Source organism: Pseudorasbora parva, chromosome 3, assembly GCF_024679245.1.
Source record: "Pseudorasbora parva isolate DD20220531a chromosome 3, ASM2467924v1, whole genome shotgun sequence".
Lineage (NCBI taxonomy): Eukaryota > Metazoa > Chordata > Actinopteri > Cypriniformes > Gobionidae > Pseudorasbora > Pseudorasbora parva.
Genome location: NC_090174.1, coordinates 29,558,207 through 29,578,089, shown reverse-complemented (window position 1 = coordinate 29,578,089; position 19,883 = coordinate 29,558,207). Strand labels below are relative to the sequence as shown.

General features: G+C 35.9%; 1 protein-coding gene across 9 annotated transcripts in view; it reads right to left on the bottom strand.

The window, feature by feature from the left end:
- Positions 1-19,883, bottom strand: part of ncor1 (nuclear receptor corepressor 1) — a 131,081-nt gene that overhangs the window by 77,560 nt on the left and 33,638 nt on the right. For 5 of the 9 annotated variants that reach the window (XM_067438344.1, XM_067438346.1, XM_067438351.1 and 2 more), the window contains exons 3-11: positions 17,755-17,846; positions 15,871-16,072; positions 15,510-15,689; positions 12,370-12,483; positions 11,179-11,235; positions 11,028-11,080; positions 5,625-5,691; positions 2,553-2,791; positions 1,038-1,128 (exon numbers count right to left, since the gene is read on the bottom strand). In XM_067438344.1, the coding sequence (XP_067294445.1) occupies positions 1,038-1,128; positions 2,553-2,791; positions 5,625-5,691; positions 11,028-11,080; positions 11,179-11,235; positions 12,370-12,483; positions 15,510-15,689; positions 15,871-16,072; positions 17,755-17,846 (1,095 nt within the window). The remainder of the gene's footprint in view (positions 1-1,037; positions 1,129-2,552; positions 2,792-5,624; positions 5,692-11,027; positions 11,081-11,178; positions 11,236-12,369; positions 12,484-15,509; positions 15,690-15,870; positions 16,073-17,754; positions 17,847-19,883) is intronic. The other 4 variants (XM_067438349.1, XM_067438355.1, XM_067438352.1 and 1 more) reach the window with 2 other exon arrangements.

The window sequence follows — 19,883 nt, the reverse complement described above, 5'->3', positions numbered from 1 at the left end:
ATTGCGAATAATAAATAAGCTCCAATAAGATTTTCAGATTGCATCTCAACTTATGGAAGTAGGAGTGGTTTTAATAATCTGTATACTGGACTTTCCTTTTCTTTGTCTGTTTATTTTTTTGTGAAACACAGGACAAAGAGAAATTATGTTCAAGTCTACACACATTACTTCTAATTTTTTTTAGTGCTTTCTGTACAACACCAAATATTTGATTTGTGTCTCTTTAACGATCTTTTAAATAAGCCCACTCTTAATAATAATAATTAATTACATTTATATAGCACTTTTCTAGGCACTCGAATCGCTTTACATAGAAGGGGGAATCTCCTCAACCACTACCAATGGTCCCATCCTAAAGCTAGGATGGGAAGTTTTAGAGGCTAGCAATAGCAAGCTAGCTTTTAATGCATAAAAGGGGAAAAGTTTCCACCCTCTTTCAGAGCTCTCTCCCTAGCAAAGCACAAAATATTACAATAAAAATGAATGTGAACAACTAATTTACAGTTATCATTAGAAAGTAAAATGGTTTTGTAAAGGTGTCTTTGCACCAAGCCGAAATGAACATATTGCAACTTGTAAAAAGCGTTCATGTTCTTGTAGAGCTCGTAATTACAACTTGTAAACTTAGAATTTTCTGAGAGTTCTGACTTATACCACCTGACAGCTGCAGATTAATTTGAGCATTAATAGCATTTTTTGTAAAAATGCTCAATTCCTAGTATACATTTTCTTTTATAACTTAATTTGTTATATTGCTATCAGGATGTGAAGATGCTTTCAACCTAAGCATCAATTTTCAATTTTTTTGCCTACCCTAGCTTTAAACTGTGCATAAAACAAAACAAAAAAATTGTGGATGGTCTCTGTCCCTTCAGTCCCTCTGTATCCTGTCTAAGTGTGTGTGTGTGTGGGGGGGGGGGGGGGGGGGGGGGGGGAAAGATAAACTTCGGAAATAAACTTCGATCCATACATTTTTTTTCTGTATGGATCGAAGTTTATTTCAGGCTATACATCAGATAGTAAAACTAGTAGTTTACCTCCTGTTCTGAGAGGCCATCAATGATTTCTGATATCTCATGTTCACTTCTTGCGATGGTGGCAGACAGGCCTGTCCCTCTCTGGCCCACCCTAAAGACAGGAAAGATGAAGCATGGTTAAAGAAAGTTTTTCTCTGTTCCTGGCTTTGTTTTCTCTGTACCATGTAACAGCACTTTCCCAAGCAAGCTACCAGACCAGAGTCCCACCCTGTTTCTACTCCCACAAAAAGTCTTTGAAGCAGCGGTTACAGCTTTTGGCAAGATTCCTCTGGGTCTATTCATGAGCTCAAAAGTTCTCTGCTTTAGAGACTGTTCCAGCAACAATAGCTACATACTCTGGCTTGTCTAAACAATCAAGGCAGGCAAACAGCATTTTGTAAAGTTGGATGCTTGATCTGAATGAATGGAACTATAGACCCAAGTCCTGCAACCTTTATGAGGGATGGGTGGGCAGACAGATAATGCCCTGGAATAAGCCCTGGAATATTAATGGTACATTCAGTCTTAAAGTGAACTGGCAATGTTAATCAAAAAACAAACGAAAGACTGAATCACTTATGTAGCTTTAATAAAAATCAATGTATATTTCATTCATAAAGACTATGCAGTGTTTTATTTAACATTTGATAATTACATTTCTGTCATTTCTTTTATTCTATTCAAGAATTTTTAATTATATGCTAAATAGGCCTATTGTACTGAAAAACTGAAAAACTGTTTCCTGAAGCATTGTTTATTTCATCTGCCTACTTATTTTGTATTATTGTCTTTTGTTTGTGAATTTGTTCAAATTTGTAACAACAAAAATAAAAAAAATAACTGTCATGAAATTAGTTATTGAAACTATTGTTATCAAAAATTGCTAATGTGAAGAAATAAAATTGTGGTCATATGTCCACCCTTAACTGGTACAATTTAAAGCTTTAGTCCGACTAAAATAAAAAATTGAATGCAAATCAAACTAATTATTCAAAAAGTTGTAAACTAATTAGTTATTAGCTTGAATTGACTGATTCAGTCAGTAAGTTATAAGACCAGACCAGTTGTGGGCATACTGATTAAATTACATGACAATACTTCATTATTAACTTTTTGGTCATATATAACAAAGTGTAATAAAGAATTGTTAACTTCAAAAATCAGCTAAATTGTTTAATTCTCCTCTCTAGTATTGTTTTGGTGAATAAGTCCAAGTAAGAAATCAATACTTCCAAAAGTTTCATGCAATATTATACTGGAATATCTATAAACTGTCTACTTTGCTCAATAAGTTTTTTTTCTATCAGCAAAACAACTGTTTTTTGTGAATCGAGGTCAATGGTATATAACTGTTCTTCAGTTCTGCTTTAGTGGTGTTCCAGAAAGAGTTCCCTGTAATTCAGGGAAGCCCTGCAACCTCTGTACGAGGAACTATCACATCCTGACATCTGACCCTAGCACCCACAGGATCCTCAATGCTGATTGGCTAACTGCTGAGTCAGGACAGAGCACAAATCGGTCAGGGAAAAGCAATACCGGTGAGAGTGTGTGCATGACTGAGCGTTCATTGGGTCATCATGGAAACTGGGGGGCCTGGCTGACCTCTGGAAGCGCTCCTGTTGCTCGCGCTGTTTGCGGATTTCAGGAAACTGCCTCTCATAGTATTCACGCGTGCGACTCTCTTTGGCTTTACGCCGTGGGTTGTTCTCCATCCGCTCAACTTTTTTCTCCCACTCGGTCATCAGCTCATCATACCGCTGGCAAATTTTCTGCTCCTAAGGAAAGAACAGAAAACATTTAAGCGAAATAAAACAAAAGCTTATATTTTAATAAAGTTGACATTAAATTAGTCAATCTATCTGATCAACTCTTACAAAGCAGTTACACTAAAAAACATTAGATGACGTTTGGGAACTTTTTTCTGAACACTGAGAATAACTGATCAAATCAATTCCTACTTGAACACAAGACACCCATCGCTTATTATGTAGCTAATAAACTAATTATTATGGGAATCAAGCAATTTGACTATTTAATCAAGTGATCAGTATGTATTAGTGCTGTCAAACGATGATAATAAATTCTGAAATTGTGATTTAATTTTTTTCATAGTGTAATAATTTAAAATTATTGATGTAGAAACAACAAAGACAGTATATTTTTTATATTTGTTGTAATGTCATCTTTTTATGAATGAAGGCCAGTCTCACTGATACTAAAACTGCTACTGATGTCTCAATGTATTTTTTTGTATAATTGAAAGCTATATCAATTTCAACATTTAATAGATAAAAAAATCTAGAGGACTAGATGGAGGCAGATGATTCACTGTGGCAAACCGCTGAAGGGAACAGCCGAAAGAAAAAGAAGAATAGATTATAAAAAATTAATAATAATTTAAGTGAACCTAAAACAATCTTCACATAAACCCGTCACAATACATGTCATATTTACCTGTGGCCTTCATAACCGTCTAACAGGTAGTAAATATACAGAAACTGAATGAAGTTATCAAACAATATGAACTGCATAAATAATAAATTAAATATAGATTAATCTTCATTAAAGCTACAATTTTCTCTGTTACTTTTGTTCTTTGATTATCATGCATTAATAGCAATGGCAGACATTACAGCAACTGTTTTTTTCGGCTGCTGCCACTTTAGGACCTGCTGCTGCCGAACATGATGCGAATCTAATTTTCTCACAGCTCTAAGTTTATTTAAGATGTTGTTTAACTCATTTAAGTTTGCTCATATGAGAATACTTGATAGAACATACATTTTGGCATCATTTTATGAGCTTTGTTTAAGTGCTAAGGAGAAGGCTTTTCTGGCACCCTGTCTGCGCACGAAACTAGTTTGTGCCTTTCTGTACATTGTGTCACATGGACAGGACATTCACAGCCAGAGCATTCTCTTTTGTCTCGTCGCACTTGAATGGTTTAAAAGCATTTGCATGAATACAAGCGTGATCATATAATGCAACGCTAGCTCCGAGGATGACAGAAAAAACGGACTCTGTGGCAATTGCGCTTTTTTACTCGTTAGACTGAAAAAAGTAATGTTAATGCACTAATTCTGAGAGCACTAGTATTTATTCAAGTAACAGTCATTAAATAATGCTAATGTTTGTAATGCAATCGGAAGTACAACTATAAAATTACATTATTTTTCAGCAAAAAATAAGGTTTTTGTACAACCTTTCCAAAGTTCTCCTTCTATTAAAATGTAAATGCAAAATATTCAAAAGCCTGTTTACATTTCTGCTTTTTATTGACTAGATAAGCCCAAAAAACTTTTTAAAAAAACCTGAGCTTTGATATAATCAATACAGTTCTTCTGAAGAACGGAGCAGCACGGATTGGTTCCATATCAACATGAGAATATGTGGGAAGCAGGAAATACACTGCACTGTTAATTCCATTCCACTCCGTTAACTTGTATATTGTAATAACTTTGTATTATCTGTAATGTTCTTGGCCGTCCATGTCACATAAGCCTAAAGGATGGACAGAAAGAGACAAAAGAAGATAAATTGAGGCAAAGACAGCGAGAGGGAGTGAGCAAGAATAAAGATGTTCATCAAGAGGAGTCGTGATCAGGACTTAAGTGCACTTCTGTCTATACTGGAGCACACAGAACAAAAAATTGTTTGTTATTCTGTCTCTCTGTACAGTTAAACTTCCTCTTGGCTTTCGGCCATTGCACCATTCTGACTGTTCTTGGTCCAGCAGGCCTGACCGACCAGTCTACTAACAAGCGATTGCACTGAACTATACCTTCCTATACCCTGCGACCCCCCCACAGTAATCAAAATGCTTCCGTGCGTCTAGAGCAGCTTATTTTTGGAACAGGATTCAAAGAAAAGATAACCATTCAACAGTCCTGGACTACAAGAGACAAAAACAGAGGAAGAAAGACACTGACATATCATACTGTAAATTTACATGGCAGCTGCTGTCTCTGGATGAACGGCAGCACAAAAGAAGATTTTAATGTTGCGGTGTGATGATCTGAAATGCTCGCTCTGCTCCCCGACTTTATTAACATGGGGCGCTCTAAAATATGCACTGTTCACACTTAGATGAAGCACACAATGGGAATCGCAGAATCGTGGTCATTTAGGGATAAGATCACGTGGACGTTTGAATCAAGATTGCGGTCTTTAACGATTAATCGTGCAGCTCTACAAGGTATCATCCCATAATAAAACTTGGAAGAGGCAGGATATTTTTTAATATACTCTGATTGTGTTTGAAAGAAAGAAGAAAATCATATACACCTAGAATGGCTCAAGGGAGAGTAAACTATGGGATCATTTTCAATTTTGGGTGAACTAGGCCTTTAACTGATCTGCCTGTAAGCAATAACTGAACGTGTAATTGCCAAGTGCACAGTGAAATTTCTTCCACACATGAAAGCAGATTAAGTTTGTGCAACAACAACAACAAAAAAAGAGTCTGTAAAAACATTAAAATAGAATTGTGTGAAAATGGACATGCAGGATTGTGTTTAATAAACTGATTCACCAAAAAATATTCTAGTTTCTCTGTAACTTCAGTCACCTCTCCGGATGGAGCTCTGCCACTGCACAAGGGACACTTACCCTCTGTTTGCGTGCATGGTTCCTTCTCTTGAAAAACAGAATCAGCTTCTTTCTCATCATCTGATTCCTGCAAAAAAAAGAAAAAAAGTTTACATTCCCTCTCATAAAAGGAGCAAACCCTGCACACTGAACAAGATCTCTCTGCTGATGCATAACATGCCCAAAGACAAACATCGCGGCCTCTCTTATGAGTCCTCCCACTGCATCAGAACAGCTGAATCTCTCTCTACTTAAAAAATAATAATTGCCTCAAGAAAGATGCAATTCTTCCATGAGCACTGCACTTAAAACTTATCTTAATGCCTTTTTACACCTGGTATTAAGATGCATTTTGATTGATCAGATCACAAGTAAACGAGAAAGACACATTCCCTTTTCATCTGCTGTTTTATTCCGTCTCTTTTATCCTCAGTGACCAATTCTGTCCTGATTTGTCACACAGTACTTTTTTGTTTAAAAACAAGATAAACACTTAAATTACACTCAATGATGTTTTTATAGTTATTATAGTAAAGTTATAATATTAACGTTACAATTACATAGTCCTATTTCTAAATAAATGCTTTATTTATATATATATATATATATATATATATATATATATATATATATATATATATATATATATATATATACATATATACATATATACATATATACATACATACATATATATATATATATATATATATATATATATATACATACATACATACATACATACATACATACATACATACATACATACATATATATATATATACATATACATATACATATACATATACACACACACATACATACGCATTTAAATGGTGGCTGTCAAAAAAACATGCCAGATTTATTCAAACATGCATTAAATATTGGAAAAAAGTTTTTTTTGATTATAATGAATATAATATGAAGCATATATTTAGCAAAATATATTAGTATTCTATAGAGTGCTCCTCTATAGAGTACATTTTTCTAGCTGACTAATGTGTTTATGGACCCTGGATAGGGTAGTTTTTTTTTAGGTAAATATAGCTCTACATGACGTTTGTTTACAAACTGTTTTACTGACGTCTTTCCATGATTGAAACACTGATTGAGCGATTCTATGAGACATGTTACAGATTTCAGTACATTGCACTGTATCTTTTAACACACTCTCAGATATTCATGTTTAATTTGCGCTGTAACTGGTATTAAGGCGAAAGAGAAGATCAGTTCATGTGTGCTCCACAATGCCGCTTCTTTTGAACTTAACAAAATGTATGTTTTTGAATTTCATAATAAAATGAACGTAATTTGAAATCTGAGTAAGCATGTGACTGTATCAAATGTTCATGTTGGGATTAATTGCTGTAGCTTTTAATCACCGTATACTAGAGTTTATATTCCCTGCCCGAGCCCGAACCTGACCCAAACCGACCCGCGGGCAGGGCCGAGATTTCCCGGCACTATCCTCGGACCGGGCCCTTGATCAAGCATTTGTGTTTTTTTAATCATTACTTTATTAGTCTAATTGGGTGGGCAGAAAGCTATTCCATAATCAGGAATAATATCTATTTTTAGCAAAGTAAGAACTAATAATACAACTAAGAAACAAATGTGTACAAAGTTGCACAAGTCAGGATTAGTGTAAAAATGTTAAACTCACAGCTTGTGCAGAAGTGCAGTATTCTGAACAGAAATGAGTCATGAGCTGCTCGTGTGTAACACTACTTTACTTAACTAAATCTTTTCATTTTGTTTAAAAGTGGACATTTTGAGCTTTCTATACACATTTCTCATTTCTGTGAGGCAAGTAGCCTGCTGAGTTTCGGTTTATTTATGAGACACACTCCAGTTCATGAGCAATGAAAGCGATCGCTCTTGTGATTTCATGTCACGATTATAGTCTGTTATTTGCTTCTTATTTATTAAATCCAGGCAATTGGCCGAAGAAACTTTTATTAAAATTCAGATACAATTTATACAAAACTAAATAAATACTTTATACAAAACAAAACTTAATATTAAACTAAATATAACCAAATTTCTGACCCACTCGCATCTTTTTATAATCATGTAATGTAAAAATAATATAATATTTAAACATAAATATGAAAAAACACATTAAGTATATAAGTATAGTAAGCTACAGATAAATCATGCCTGAGCTGAGCTCATTTCAGTTTACCAATGTTAGTTTTAACATGAGTCACACCTGTCCGCTTCGCTGCGCGTTGCTCATTACAGGCGTATTAAAAAATGGTCGGATTTAAATCGGGCTCGGGCTCATAATTGTAGTTAAAGCTCCCGTTATTCGCGATTCCATCTTTCAAACTTTAGTTAGTGTGTAATGTTGCTGTTAGAGCATAAATAATACCTGTAAAATTAAAAAGCTCAAAGTTCAATGCCAAGCGAGATATTTTATTTAACAGAAGTTCCCTTTCAAAGCCTACAGCGAACGGCTGGTTTGGACTACACCCCTGCACTTCCTTCATGAATGACGTCACTAGAACCGTTTGTTGTTTAACCCTCCGCCCACAAGTACACGCAAAAAAGGGGGCGTGGTCTTGTTGCTCTCCCACGTGGAGAAGAGCGCGCATTCAGCGCTTGCATCTCCCCATTATGGTAAGAGGCAGGACATTTCCGGGCAAAGTACGCTAAGCTGCTGTCCAATCACAACATGGGAAGCGCTGGCCTAATCAGAACTCGTTACGTATTTCTGAAGGAGGGACTTCATAGAACAAGGAAATCATCAGGCTGTTTTTAGGACAGAGGAAACAGTGCTGTACAGATAAGTACATTGTGTGAAAAATACTGTTTTTTTACACGCGAAACATGAACTCATGGTATATTGCACACTGTAAACATAATCAAAGCTTCGAAAACACGCGAAGAACGGGACCATTAATGTGTCGGGGCGGGCTCGGACACAATGTGCACGGGCTCGGGTAGGGTCGGGCCCGATCTAAGCTCTACCGTATACAGTATTCTCACAATATTGAAATAAGTTGCAAAAAAGTAGTCATACTATAACAGTTTTAATAACATTTTCTTATGACAAAAATAACTAAACATTTAAATACAATAAAGCAATACACAAAAAATGTATAACATAAACAAATGTTTCAAACAGATTAAAGAGCAAAAGAATTAAGAACAATAGGTAGACTATCACTTAATAAGGTCTCACTAGTGGTTAATGTTAGTTGATGCATTAACTAACATTAACAAAGAGCACAGATACATTTATTACAAAGTAATTATTCTTTGATAACATCAGTTAAAATCAACTGTTAATGTTAGTTTAGGTGCATTTAATAATACAGTAATACAACTATTGTTTTTAATAATGTGTTATTAAATGTTGAAACTGAACTAAGACTAATAATTGCTGTATTTTTAATTGTCAGTTTGTTAACTAATGAATTGACCTGTTAAAGTTAATTATGTTAAATAATTAAGCCTTTTTGTAAAGTGACTGAACAATAAATAATCAGATTTAGAACATATTTAAAAAATATCTAGGGCCTGTAGCAAAACATAAAATGTATAAAATGATTTGATTTCAACAGCCGCCAAACTGTTGAAATCAATTGACGTTGGCGATCCGAATCATGAATCAATACACTGATTCATAACCGTTCTAAACATTGTTTTGAATTCGGCCCATCACTATACAAGTCGTTATTTAGTTGTTTTTGCACACAAAAACTATTCTCGTCACTTCATAAAATGATTGTAGAATCACTGTAGTGAGATGGGCTTTGTAACGACATCTTTAGTGCCTTTTATGGGTCTTGAGAGAGGATGTCAATGTCAATGAATGGTGTCAATGAAGGCCTTTCTGAGCCATCGGATTTCAACAAAAATATCTTCATCTGTGTCTAAAGATGAACGGAGGTCATACGGGTTTCGAACGACATGAAGGTAAGAAATTAATGATTTTTTTTTTGGGGTGAACTAAACAACTAATATAAGTATTTGGCAATGTGATGAGCACCGTAGCAAACACAGAAATTAAAATACTTTAGTTTATATTAAAGTACTTTTTAGAACATTTTTGTAGTTCCATCAGTGCTTATCTGCTGTCAGAAAGTGTGAATGTGCATTTTCTTTCAGTGTGTCTCCTTCACTCGTTCCGCCATCCGCTGCTCATCATCTGAATCAACTAATTAAATTTAAACACCTGCAAAAGATTTCTGAGGCTTTTAAAAACTCCCAGCCTGGTTCATTACTCAAAACCGCAATCATGGGTAAGACTGCGGACCTGACTGCTGTCCAGAAGCCCATCATTGACACCCTCAAGCAAGAGTACAAAATGTGTAACATTAGAGACCCTACATAACTTAAAAATAACTTGAAGATCAGTAAGAAGAACTAATTATCTACTTAATTTGATTTAATATTAATTTAGAAAAAATTATATACTTATGTGTTTTTGTCAAATGGTAGACATTTGAACTTGGAAATAAATGTAAAAGACTTTATAACTGTGTTAAATTTGATTTTCGGTGTATATTTCCACCATGTATATTTCCTTGTCCGCTGTAGAGTAATGCAGGGAGTCTTGTGAGAGGTTGTTAAGCCAGCCTATCAGAATTTAGCAGTCTCATCTGTGATTGGCTGGAATTATGTCATATTGTAACGTTGCGTTGAGTTGAGCAAACGAGCCGAGCGGGTATCGGAGCGCAAGCAAACGAGAAGTTGCACATGCATATGTAAAATATAATGTCGGTGCACATCCAAATAAGCTTATTTTAAATGCAAAATTGATTTCCGTTCGCTCTAAATACTTTCTTATTTGCAAGACGAACATTTCTCAGCAAAACTCAGTTCATGCGTGTGCAAAATGCCCTTTCGCGCGCTCTAAATATGATCTTGTGCGCGCAGAATTGTGGCAGAATAGTAATCCCATAGACGGACACCTAAAAAGTGAAAGCACTGGTTTTGCATCCAAATGTGTTATTTTTTATTATTATTTTACAAATATTTTAAATTGAATTTCACAACTTACAAATTTAATTTGACAGCCCTATAACAGAGTCATTCTGACTCTGTCTGTTGCTGCTTGAAAGTATTTCACAGCTGAGATGATGTGGGCGAGAATAGCTTACTAATATAATGATATACACTAGATTCATGCTGCTTGCTGAAGAAAAAAGAAAAGAAAAAAAGCTCACTCACAATTTGTGAATATATAAACATAGTTAATGATGAATTTGACTGATAGTATTATTTACTAATTTCACTTCTAATAATGGCTAATAACCAAACAATGTACAGAGTACAAGTACAAGGACAACTAAAGTCAGGCCTAAATTTTAACGAATCATCTAGTCTAGTGCAATCCCATTCCCAAAAACCTGACTGGTCATGTCAAGTCATCATCAGCATTAATTACTGTAAGCTTACAAAGCAGATACTCACGTCTTAATGTTGTCGTGGTAGACTTTAGTATCAGAGGGCTGGTTGTACAGGGGCTTTGGAGAGACAGGAAATTGATTCAGAATAGCTAGATGAACTCACACAGGCAATCTATTGCATCAGAAAAATTTCATTAATTTCACAAAGTACTCACCAGCTCCACTTTAGGTCCCAAACCTTCCAGTATCTTATGGGCTTCTTCAGCCTTTTTCTGTGACACAATATAGAGAGAATGTTGGTAAGAAAGACAGATGTATGTCCCTGTGGTTAGATAGTCTGCCTGCTGACACACCACACTAAATGAAACAAACTGTGCTCTCATTTCTTGACTGCCAGCTTAGATACTGTGAAACTGTGTGCGTTTAAACAGTAGAAACAAGCAGACAAACAATTTATCACTTGTTTCTCCTCCAGGGTTAAAAATAAACATGCCAAAAATCACCATTTCCTGAGCTGCAACGTTCTGTCTGGGAAACGCCTCCATTACACAATCCCACAATTCTTTACACCTAAATCTACAATCTTTTTTTTTTAAACAATTGCAAGCATCTAAGTATGTGTTTGTAACTGCCTCTTGATGAAAGCAGGAAGTTCAGAGATGTTCCCAGACTAGATGGAGTGCTGCAGTTTTGCCTCACTTCCTTCACCTGTACTTCTTACTCTTTCACCCTCTTCACCTCCAAGTCTCAACTCATCTGTTCTCTATCAGTTGCTGTGCTCAGCTACCTTTCCTTTTAAAGAAATAAAAAATAAAAATAAAAACATATGCAGATAATCGCAAAATTTAGGTGTCCAGAGTGCAAATGCAGACACAGATACACAGTTTAAAATGTAAAGGGAGCACTCCCTTTACATTTTAAACGGTGTATGTGTGTGAACAAAGTGAAATTACAATCACAAGACATCACTGTGGCCAGTCGCATAAACATAGCCGCTAAGTAAAGACTGCGTTTTTATGACTAACTAGTTAAGTTAGTGCTAATTAGCCTACATTTTTTGTAGGATTTTATAGGGATTTAGATCAATATACCTTTTGAAAAAGATATGACTTTTAAAAAAATAGATGACTAACAAAATTGTATGCAATTTGAGATATGCTTGGCCAATCATATGTCAATAAACAGGCAGAAACACAAAAAGCTTTCAGAATATCAGAAGTGACATCTTTTCAAGACCATGTTCATGTCTTCTGAAGATTTTTTTTTTTTTTAATTATCAGCTGAAACCCTTTCAGGAAAGTGTTTGCTCACCGTTTAAGCACACTCTAAAACACACATTCTGCTAGGTTTCTCTGTGTGTAAGACAGAGAACGGGAGAAAGACACCATGTATAAATGTGTTCATACCCGGTTCTCATCATAAATGATCTGGACGATGCTGCGATGTTTGTGTTCCACAGGGGGCGGCGTCACTGGCTTTTCTGGCTCTACCGGCTTGGCTGCCTCCTCTTCCAGTTGTTGCTAAGAGACAACAAACAAGACAATATACCTTAAACCTGAAAATCATATAAAATACACACACAAAATATAACACACACCAAAAAGTCTCTGTGTCCTGGATCATCTTTTTTAATGCAAGACTTATTGCTTAGAAAATGAGCACACCTCTCTGTTTTAGCACAAAAATTGAAGCATCATTCATGTCCGTAGCAAAAATAGTGTGGGCCGATTTACAGTGCAAAGTTGAACACAATAATAATAATAATAATAATAATAATAATAATAATAATAATAATAATAATAATAATAATAATAATAGCGATACTTTGCTCAGCAAGTACACGACTGCACCAGACACAAATGCAACTTTCTCAAAGATGTGCAGAGGTGTAATATTTAGTGATAGACCCGATATATCAGATTCCTGATATTTAAACATACTCCCATAATCGAATATCGGTTTTGTAATATCAGATTTCCCGATAAATGGCGTTTGAGAATTGCATACAAGCGTGCCATTAACGGACTGTCTGAGGGGAGATGAGTCAACAATGGTGTTCAAAGGTAAAATAACCTGCATCCCTTAATTAGTAAACTTTGTTAAACATAACATTAATGCACAATTGAGAACAAATAAGATGTTATGAGATTATATGATGTAGTTTAAACTTGGCGCTGTAGAGACGAACTCACTGACGGTAATCCGTCATGTCACAATAAAGACGTAACTTCACATGAATGAAACAAAACAGCCATGAATGAGAGCATGTTGGAAGCACCGAATTTCTTTCTTTCTGTGTTTATGCTCAGTCGCATTCAGCCGTTCACTCACAGAGTTGTTGCTCCAGCATATAGGCTAACGCTACCGTAGGCTATGTAAACAAGACCGACTCGTTTAAAACACCTTAAATTATACTAACGTCTGCTTATAACATTTATATAATAAACATCATATATATAATATATAATAAACACATATAATAAATTGTATTAATTACAGCTCTGTGAAAATGAATTATTAGGCCACCATGAATGAGAGCATGTTGGAAAGCGCTGAACTTATTTCTCTCTCGGTGTTGATTATGCACTGTCGCGTTCAGCTGTTCTCCCACTAAGTTGCTGCTCCAGCATATAGGCTAGTCACCATATGTAAACAACACCGACACGTTTAAAACTCCTAATTATATTAACTTCTGCTATATAACATTTATATAATAAATATCTAATTAATTACAGCTCCGTGGAAATGTATTATTAGGCCTATCTCCCGAGACGTGCAAGTTAAACGCAGAGATGAAAACAGCGCTGTGGTCAGCATTTCATAGACATACACAAAGATTAATTTTGATAGGCTACCGTACTAGATGAGATTGACTCTGTAAGAAAAAGAAACAAACCCGCGAATACATCATAGCTATTAAAATTTCAGAGAATATTCAATCTTTAGTCTATTAAACACAAACCTTTTAAAACTGTAGTTTAAAATGAATGCTTATATTTATGCTCATAGTTATGGGGATTTGATAGACTCAACTATCATTTATGTTCTCCATTTGAAAATATATGACTTTATAAATGTATTTTGCCTGTTGTTAATATGGCTGTATTTATAAATAAAAAGGTGAAACAGCATTAAAGCAGCACTGGGTAACTTTTGCTCTCGGGGTCCCCCTACAGTTGGGAAAAATAATGTCCTCAACTACTGTCGTAAGCTGTCATCCTACAACAGGGGATGCCATCGCGCGTGCATTTGTTGACATGACAACCCTGATAGCCCTGAACTAGTGATGCGCGGGTTGTCTCATAACCCGCGGACCGCCCCGACAGTTATCGTCAATATCTGTATATTGCAACACCCCTAAGTGTAAGGGTAGGTTTAGGGTTGTTTGAAAAAAAAAATTTTTTTGTTTGTTTGTTTTTTTTGGGGGGGGAGGGGGGAGCCATAACTCTCCTCTATTTTTTGTGTTTTTCTGTGGCAGAATTACAGCGCCACATACTGGTCTGGCATGTATACTACATTGTTTTGAGTACATTTTTCAGTGGTTTCTTGGGTAAGCAGATATTTCTTGGGACGGGGAAAGCTCTGGCTACATGTGGATGTGGCCAAAGACGCAACAAAAACACAATCTGCTGCTAGCAGTGTGCACCAGCGCAAGGAATCTTTCCAGTAACATAGAGCCTGGGACATGCAGGAAAAGAGTCAGCAGTTTTGGTTGTGATTTAAACAAATTTTGTCATCACACAACTAGCGCCTGAAATGGTCATAAGCTCTTTATTTACAAAACGAACAACAGCTTAGAGCTAAAAACAAATAGTTCTTGAGCTATACTGGCATTTAAAGGAACACTCCACTTTTTTTGAAAATAGGTTTATTTTCCAAGACCCTTAGAGTTAAAGAGTTGAGTTTTACCGTTTTTGAATCCATTCAGCTGATCTCTGTATCTGGCGGTAGCACTTTTAGCATACCTTAGCATACTTCATTGAATCTGATTAGACCTTTAGCATCGTGCTCAAAAATTACAATATTTTCCTATTTAAAACGTGACTCTTCTGTAGTTACATCGTGTACTAAGACCAATGGAAAATTAAAAGTTGGGATTTTTTTAGACCGATATAGCTAGGAACTATTTTCGGCGTAATATCACTGTGCTCCTGGCAGCAAAGTTCCCTGATTATTACGCAGGAAAGTTCCTATCTATAATCGTTCTAAAATCAGAACTTTTCTTTTTCCTTTGGTCTTAGTACACGATGTAACTACAGAATAGTAAACTTTTAAATTGGAAAAATATTATTATCTTTGAAAAAATTAAGTCTTTGGTCATTTTTGAGTGTGATGCTAACGGTCTAACCTGATTCAATGATGTATGCTAAGCTATGCTAAAAGTGCTACCACCAGATACAGAGATCGGCTGAATGGATTCTAATATGGTAAAACTCAACTGTTTAACTCTAAGGGATTTGGAAAAAGAGCCTATTTTTAAAAAAAGTGGAGTGTTTCTTTAAGTCTCTCTCTCTCTCTCTCATCTGTATTTACTGAGGCTACACACCTGTTTCTTTTTGAGTTTGAAAATCTGCTGCTCGACCTTGGCAATCTCACGGTCAACACGGTCCATGCTCTGAATCAACTCCTCTTTAGAGAGTTTGGAGGGCGACGTATCCGCATCATCGCCCACCTGTGGAACTCCACCTGGGGACGAGGCCTCCACCTTCACACTAAACTGGGTTTCCTGTCCCAGAAAACAAGAGGGAAAAGGAGAGGGAGCACAAGAATAAGTTCAAGCCTTCAAACTATTTGGCAACAATAGTGCAGATAGAAATGTAAAACTGAAACATGTTTGTTCTATAGAATAGGCAAATGTTTAAATCTCTCGCACTGATATCCTTCTAGTATGTATGCACATTAACCACCTTCTTGACATCTCCAGTGGTCCTGATGGTGTCCTGTAGAGCATGTTGAGGGGCCAGTACGATGCCAGAAGGCTGAGCTCTTGTAAAGTGTGCTTCAGATACATTCTCGATGCGGGGACGCTTGGGCTCAAGAGTGTCCTGATCCTGCTGAGCTTGGACGGCATGAAACTGCTGCTCATAACCATGTCTACGCTCCGGCGGCCTGCAGAAGACAAGATAGATGCGTCTAGATAAAATGATTATGCTTCAAAAACCTCACACCAAACATATTGCTGAAAACAACACAAAAAGAGTTCAATGTCCATAACATAATTGTTTTGACATGAAATAATTGTGATAAAGCTTATATGAGAATTGCAACATTGTGCACTTTATATTCTAAACACATATTTGACATAAACATTTTTATTTCTCTGAGATTTGGAATTAGGAGCATATTAAACAAACACAACTTTCAGCTACACACAGAAACTCAAAAGGCTTAAGGGTTTAACAGAAGAAATTAGGAACGTAATAGACTGCCACTGTATAACACTATTCTTATCAGAACTGCTCAATTTTATTCAAAATGTAAATAATTAAAAATATTACATTCATGTCAAGTCACTTCCGTGTGCAAGATTTATTAAAATCTAGGAAAGGAAATCATACATTTGTCAATGAAAAGAAATGATTGACATAAGTTGTGACAAGTGACTTAAAGCTACACTGTGTAATTTTTTTAGTTTATTCTTAGCTAAAACACTTAGTTCTTTCAAAGACATATGTGCTCATTAAAGTATATTTACTTATTTCAAGTATTCTCGTAAGTTTATAATATGCCGTTGAAAATACATACGGGTGAGGGGTTCGAATGCCGGTCGCCATGTTGCCCCTCCATCTTAAAAGTACATTAGCCAAAGAGGGACATACCCGTAAATTCAAGCTTCGTCTTTCGTGTTTTAACAATCGATGGCACCGTGTCGAATGTGAAGAGGGGGATTGCCATGTTAATCTTGGACTAAATCGGCCACCGTAGGAGTTAAAACGAAATCAGAATTGAGAGGAACAGAAACTATTATTCACTGGATGATCATATACCTTTTCACCGCTAGATGGGGGAAAATATCACACAGTGTAGCTTTAAAAAATATTTGTCATTAAATCATTAATTCAAGAGATTAGTTCAAAAATGCTGATTCATTCTGAAATTAAACAAATGAAGTCTTTATGAGTGAGTCATTGAATCATTCATTCAAAACATTTTTTAAATAGTCATACTAATTAAACATTTTTAATAGATTGCAGCAATTTGTTACTCAATGATGGCAGTTCCTGGAAATGCTAATCAGCCATTACAAAAATATCTAATAAAATGATGAAAAAAAAAATGTCCCATGGCTCTCCTACCTCAAAATGACAAGACAGCAACATAAGTATTTGGACAATTACAGTGACGTTTCATTCACACAGCAATAGAATACAGTTGTCAGTCACATATTTTGTGCTTAATATGGCTGCGTTCATACAGCATTCTGCTTTTTATGAGCTGCCGTGGGTGAGGCTGCGATAGACGCAACTCAAACATACAATCTGCAACCAGTTACAAAAGCATTAAGGCTGTTACTGGTTATTCAAAATATCTAACGGATGACATTAAACAGTTGGATTCATTAATTAATTAAATTAAACCAAATAATTAAATTAACTAAAAAAGTTTAATAAAATGTTTGTTTTTTTCATTCATTTTTCATTGTTTTTTAAATCATTAGTTCAAGCCCTATATTACTGATTATTATCTTTATTCTGGTCACACATTCTTCATGTTATTTTTTAATAAGGTACAAATAATGAGGAACATAGCATTATATTTCATGATGGAAAGAGGGGCAGAATGTGTATCACCTCTCAGTCCCAGGGTGGAATTCAGACAGTAGTGAAGGTCTGCGGCGCTGCTGGTCCTGCAGGGGGGTACGGTAGTCGGGAACCGTGAACTCCTAAACAAACACAGATATACACATCAGATATGAAACACTGGGCAAAACAAAAACCCATGGATGAGGGCTCAGAAGCCTTTAAGACGTGAGCAGAAAGATAGTGTGTGCACGAATGTGAGCAAAAAACGAAAGAGATTAAAAAAAAAAAAATTTATTTAAACTCACGTCAGCCCCCCCACACAGTTAAGAACACAACAACACGCACTCATCTCCACTAAAACACATCTCTGCTCCTTCACAAATGCTTAAGTCTGTTTTGCATTCTAGTAAAAACATGCCATTATAAAACATACACATAGAGCTATCTTTAACACATTCACTGTTATAAATGAGAAGAATCACTCTCAATTCATCATTAGGGTTGGGTCAATTTTAGAACAGTTCAGAACAGAACTCATTTGAGTGTGTTTTTAAACCATTTCAATGCAAGATGCAAAAGATAACAATTTGGCACTCGCGTGCGGTTTTCTCTGCTGCACAACATCCAAAGCGTGCAAACAAAAAGCAGCCTCTCATATAGCGTACAAATAATTAATTGATTTCTTTTTTGCATCTTGCACAGACAAATACACACAATTATGGCAAATTATCCTAAACACAGTCAGTTGTCTCAAGTGAATGTAAAAGTTGAGAAAAAACACATAAAAGAATATTGGATCTGTGCATTTGGTCTTAAAGTGACAGCAGCCTAAAAAGCCTGCAGCTGTCTGTGTCATTGATCATTCACTGAGCTTGACTGAAAACCTTTGGAACTTTATAAAGGAGTCATAATTTATTTATAAAAAATATATTTTTTTACATTTGATTATATGATTTCAAATGTTTTACCTGTATTTATTTATGCTATTGCTTATTTCTTTAATTGTTCTCATTTCATTAATGACTGGTTACCTGTCTTTAATAATGGTTCTAATTTACAAGTTAGTCTAGTTGTTTTTGCGGAGGCATTTTTGTTAAAGGTGTCATGAACTGGCTTTTTTATTTTATTATACTGTTGTCTGAGGTCAACTAATGATGTTCATGTGGTTTTTACATTCAAAAACATCATAACTAATAAGTATTTTTACTAATAAGGATATTTTCTAACCTGGTTTTGAGGCTCTCTTCAAAACGCTGTTTTTTTAATGGGCATGACGCACTGGAAACTTGGAAGTAACCGCACAAGGCTAGGATTGGATACGATTTGCATATTTAATGACCTGAAGCTCCCCTGTCAGTTCACAAGGGAGAGGAGAGATTGAGGGAGAAGCGGCAACCAGAATGATTCTCTTGACCACGGGGCTCGTAAATGTCTTTATCAAACAAACATGATTTATTTCTCATCGACCCGCGATTGATTGGACTATTATTTTTATATTACACATAGCCTGCAAGATCGGACGATATAAGCTTGAACAGCGTGCACGCACACACGACCCTTCAGATGTCAACTCAAGAGAGAGAATAGCAGAATAAGAACGGAATATAATGAGATTTATCGGCCTGCCGGGCTTCGTGAGCGTGCTAAATGTATGTTCTGTTAAACACGTACACATAAGCAAAACAATCTCTAACAATGCAATACTATTACATATAAAAACACGTTTTACTCACATAAGCACGTTGAATCATTCCTGTCGGATTCAAATCCAGCATCGACCGGAGATTTGTTTACAAACCATGCCCCAGTGAAATGCAGTGAACATGTCTTCCCCATGTGAGCAGGAACTTCATTAAAAATTAAGTTCAACCACACATTCCTAATATTAGGATCCAAAGGAAGCATATGCAACGACTGTGTTGTTCTACAACCAGGAATAGCGCAATATTTTGCTATCTTCCTCGGCATGTTCAATGTTGTTGATCAGCTAGCACGTCAAGCTGAACATCTCCATGAGTCAGTGGGCGGGGCTACTGGATTAGACGCACTGTAGAGGCGGTGTTTCATTGCACAATGACGTCAGTATGAAGCACAGGAGCGTTTGCTGAGCCTGGTGTCTATAAAAGCTTTTTATAGACTATATTTGACTAACAAGGAAGTTTTCAGCTCTGAAACTT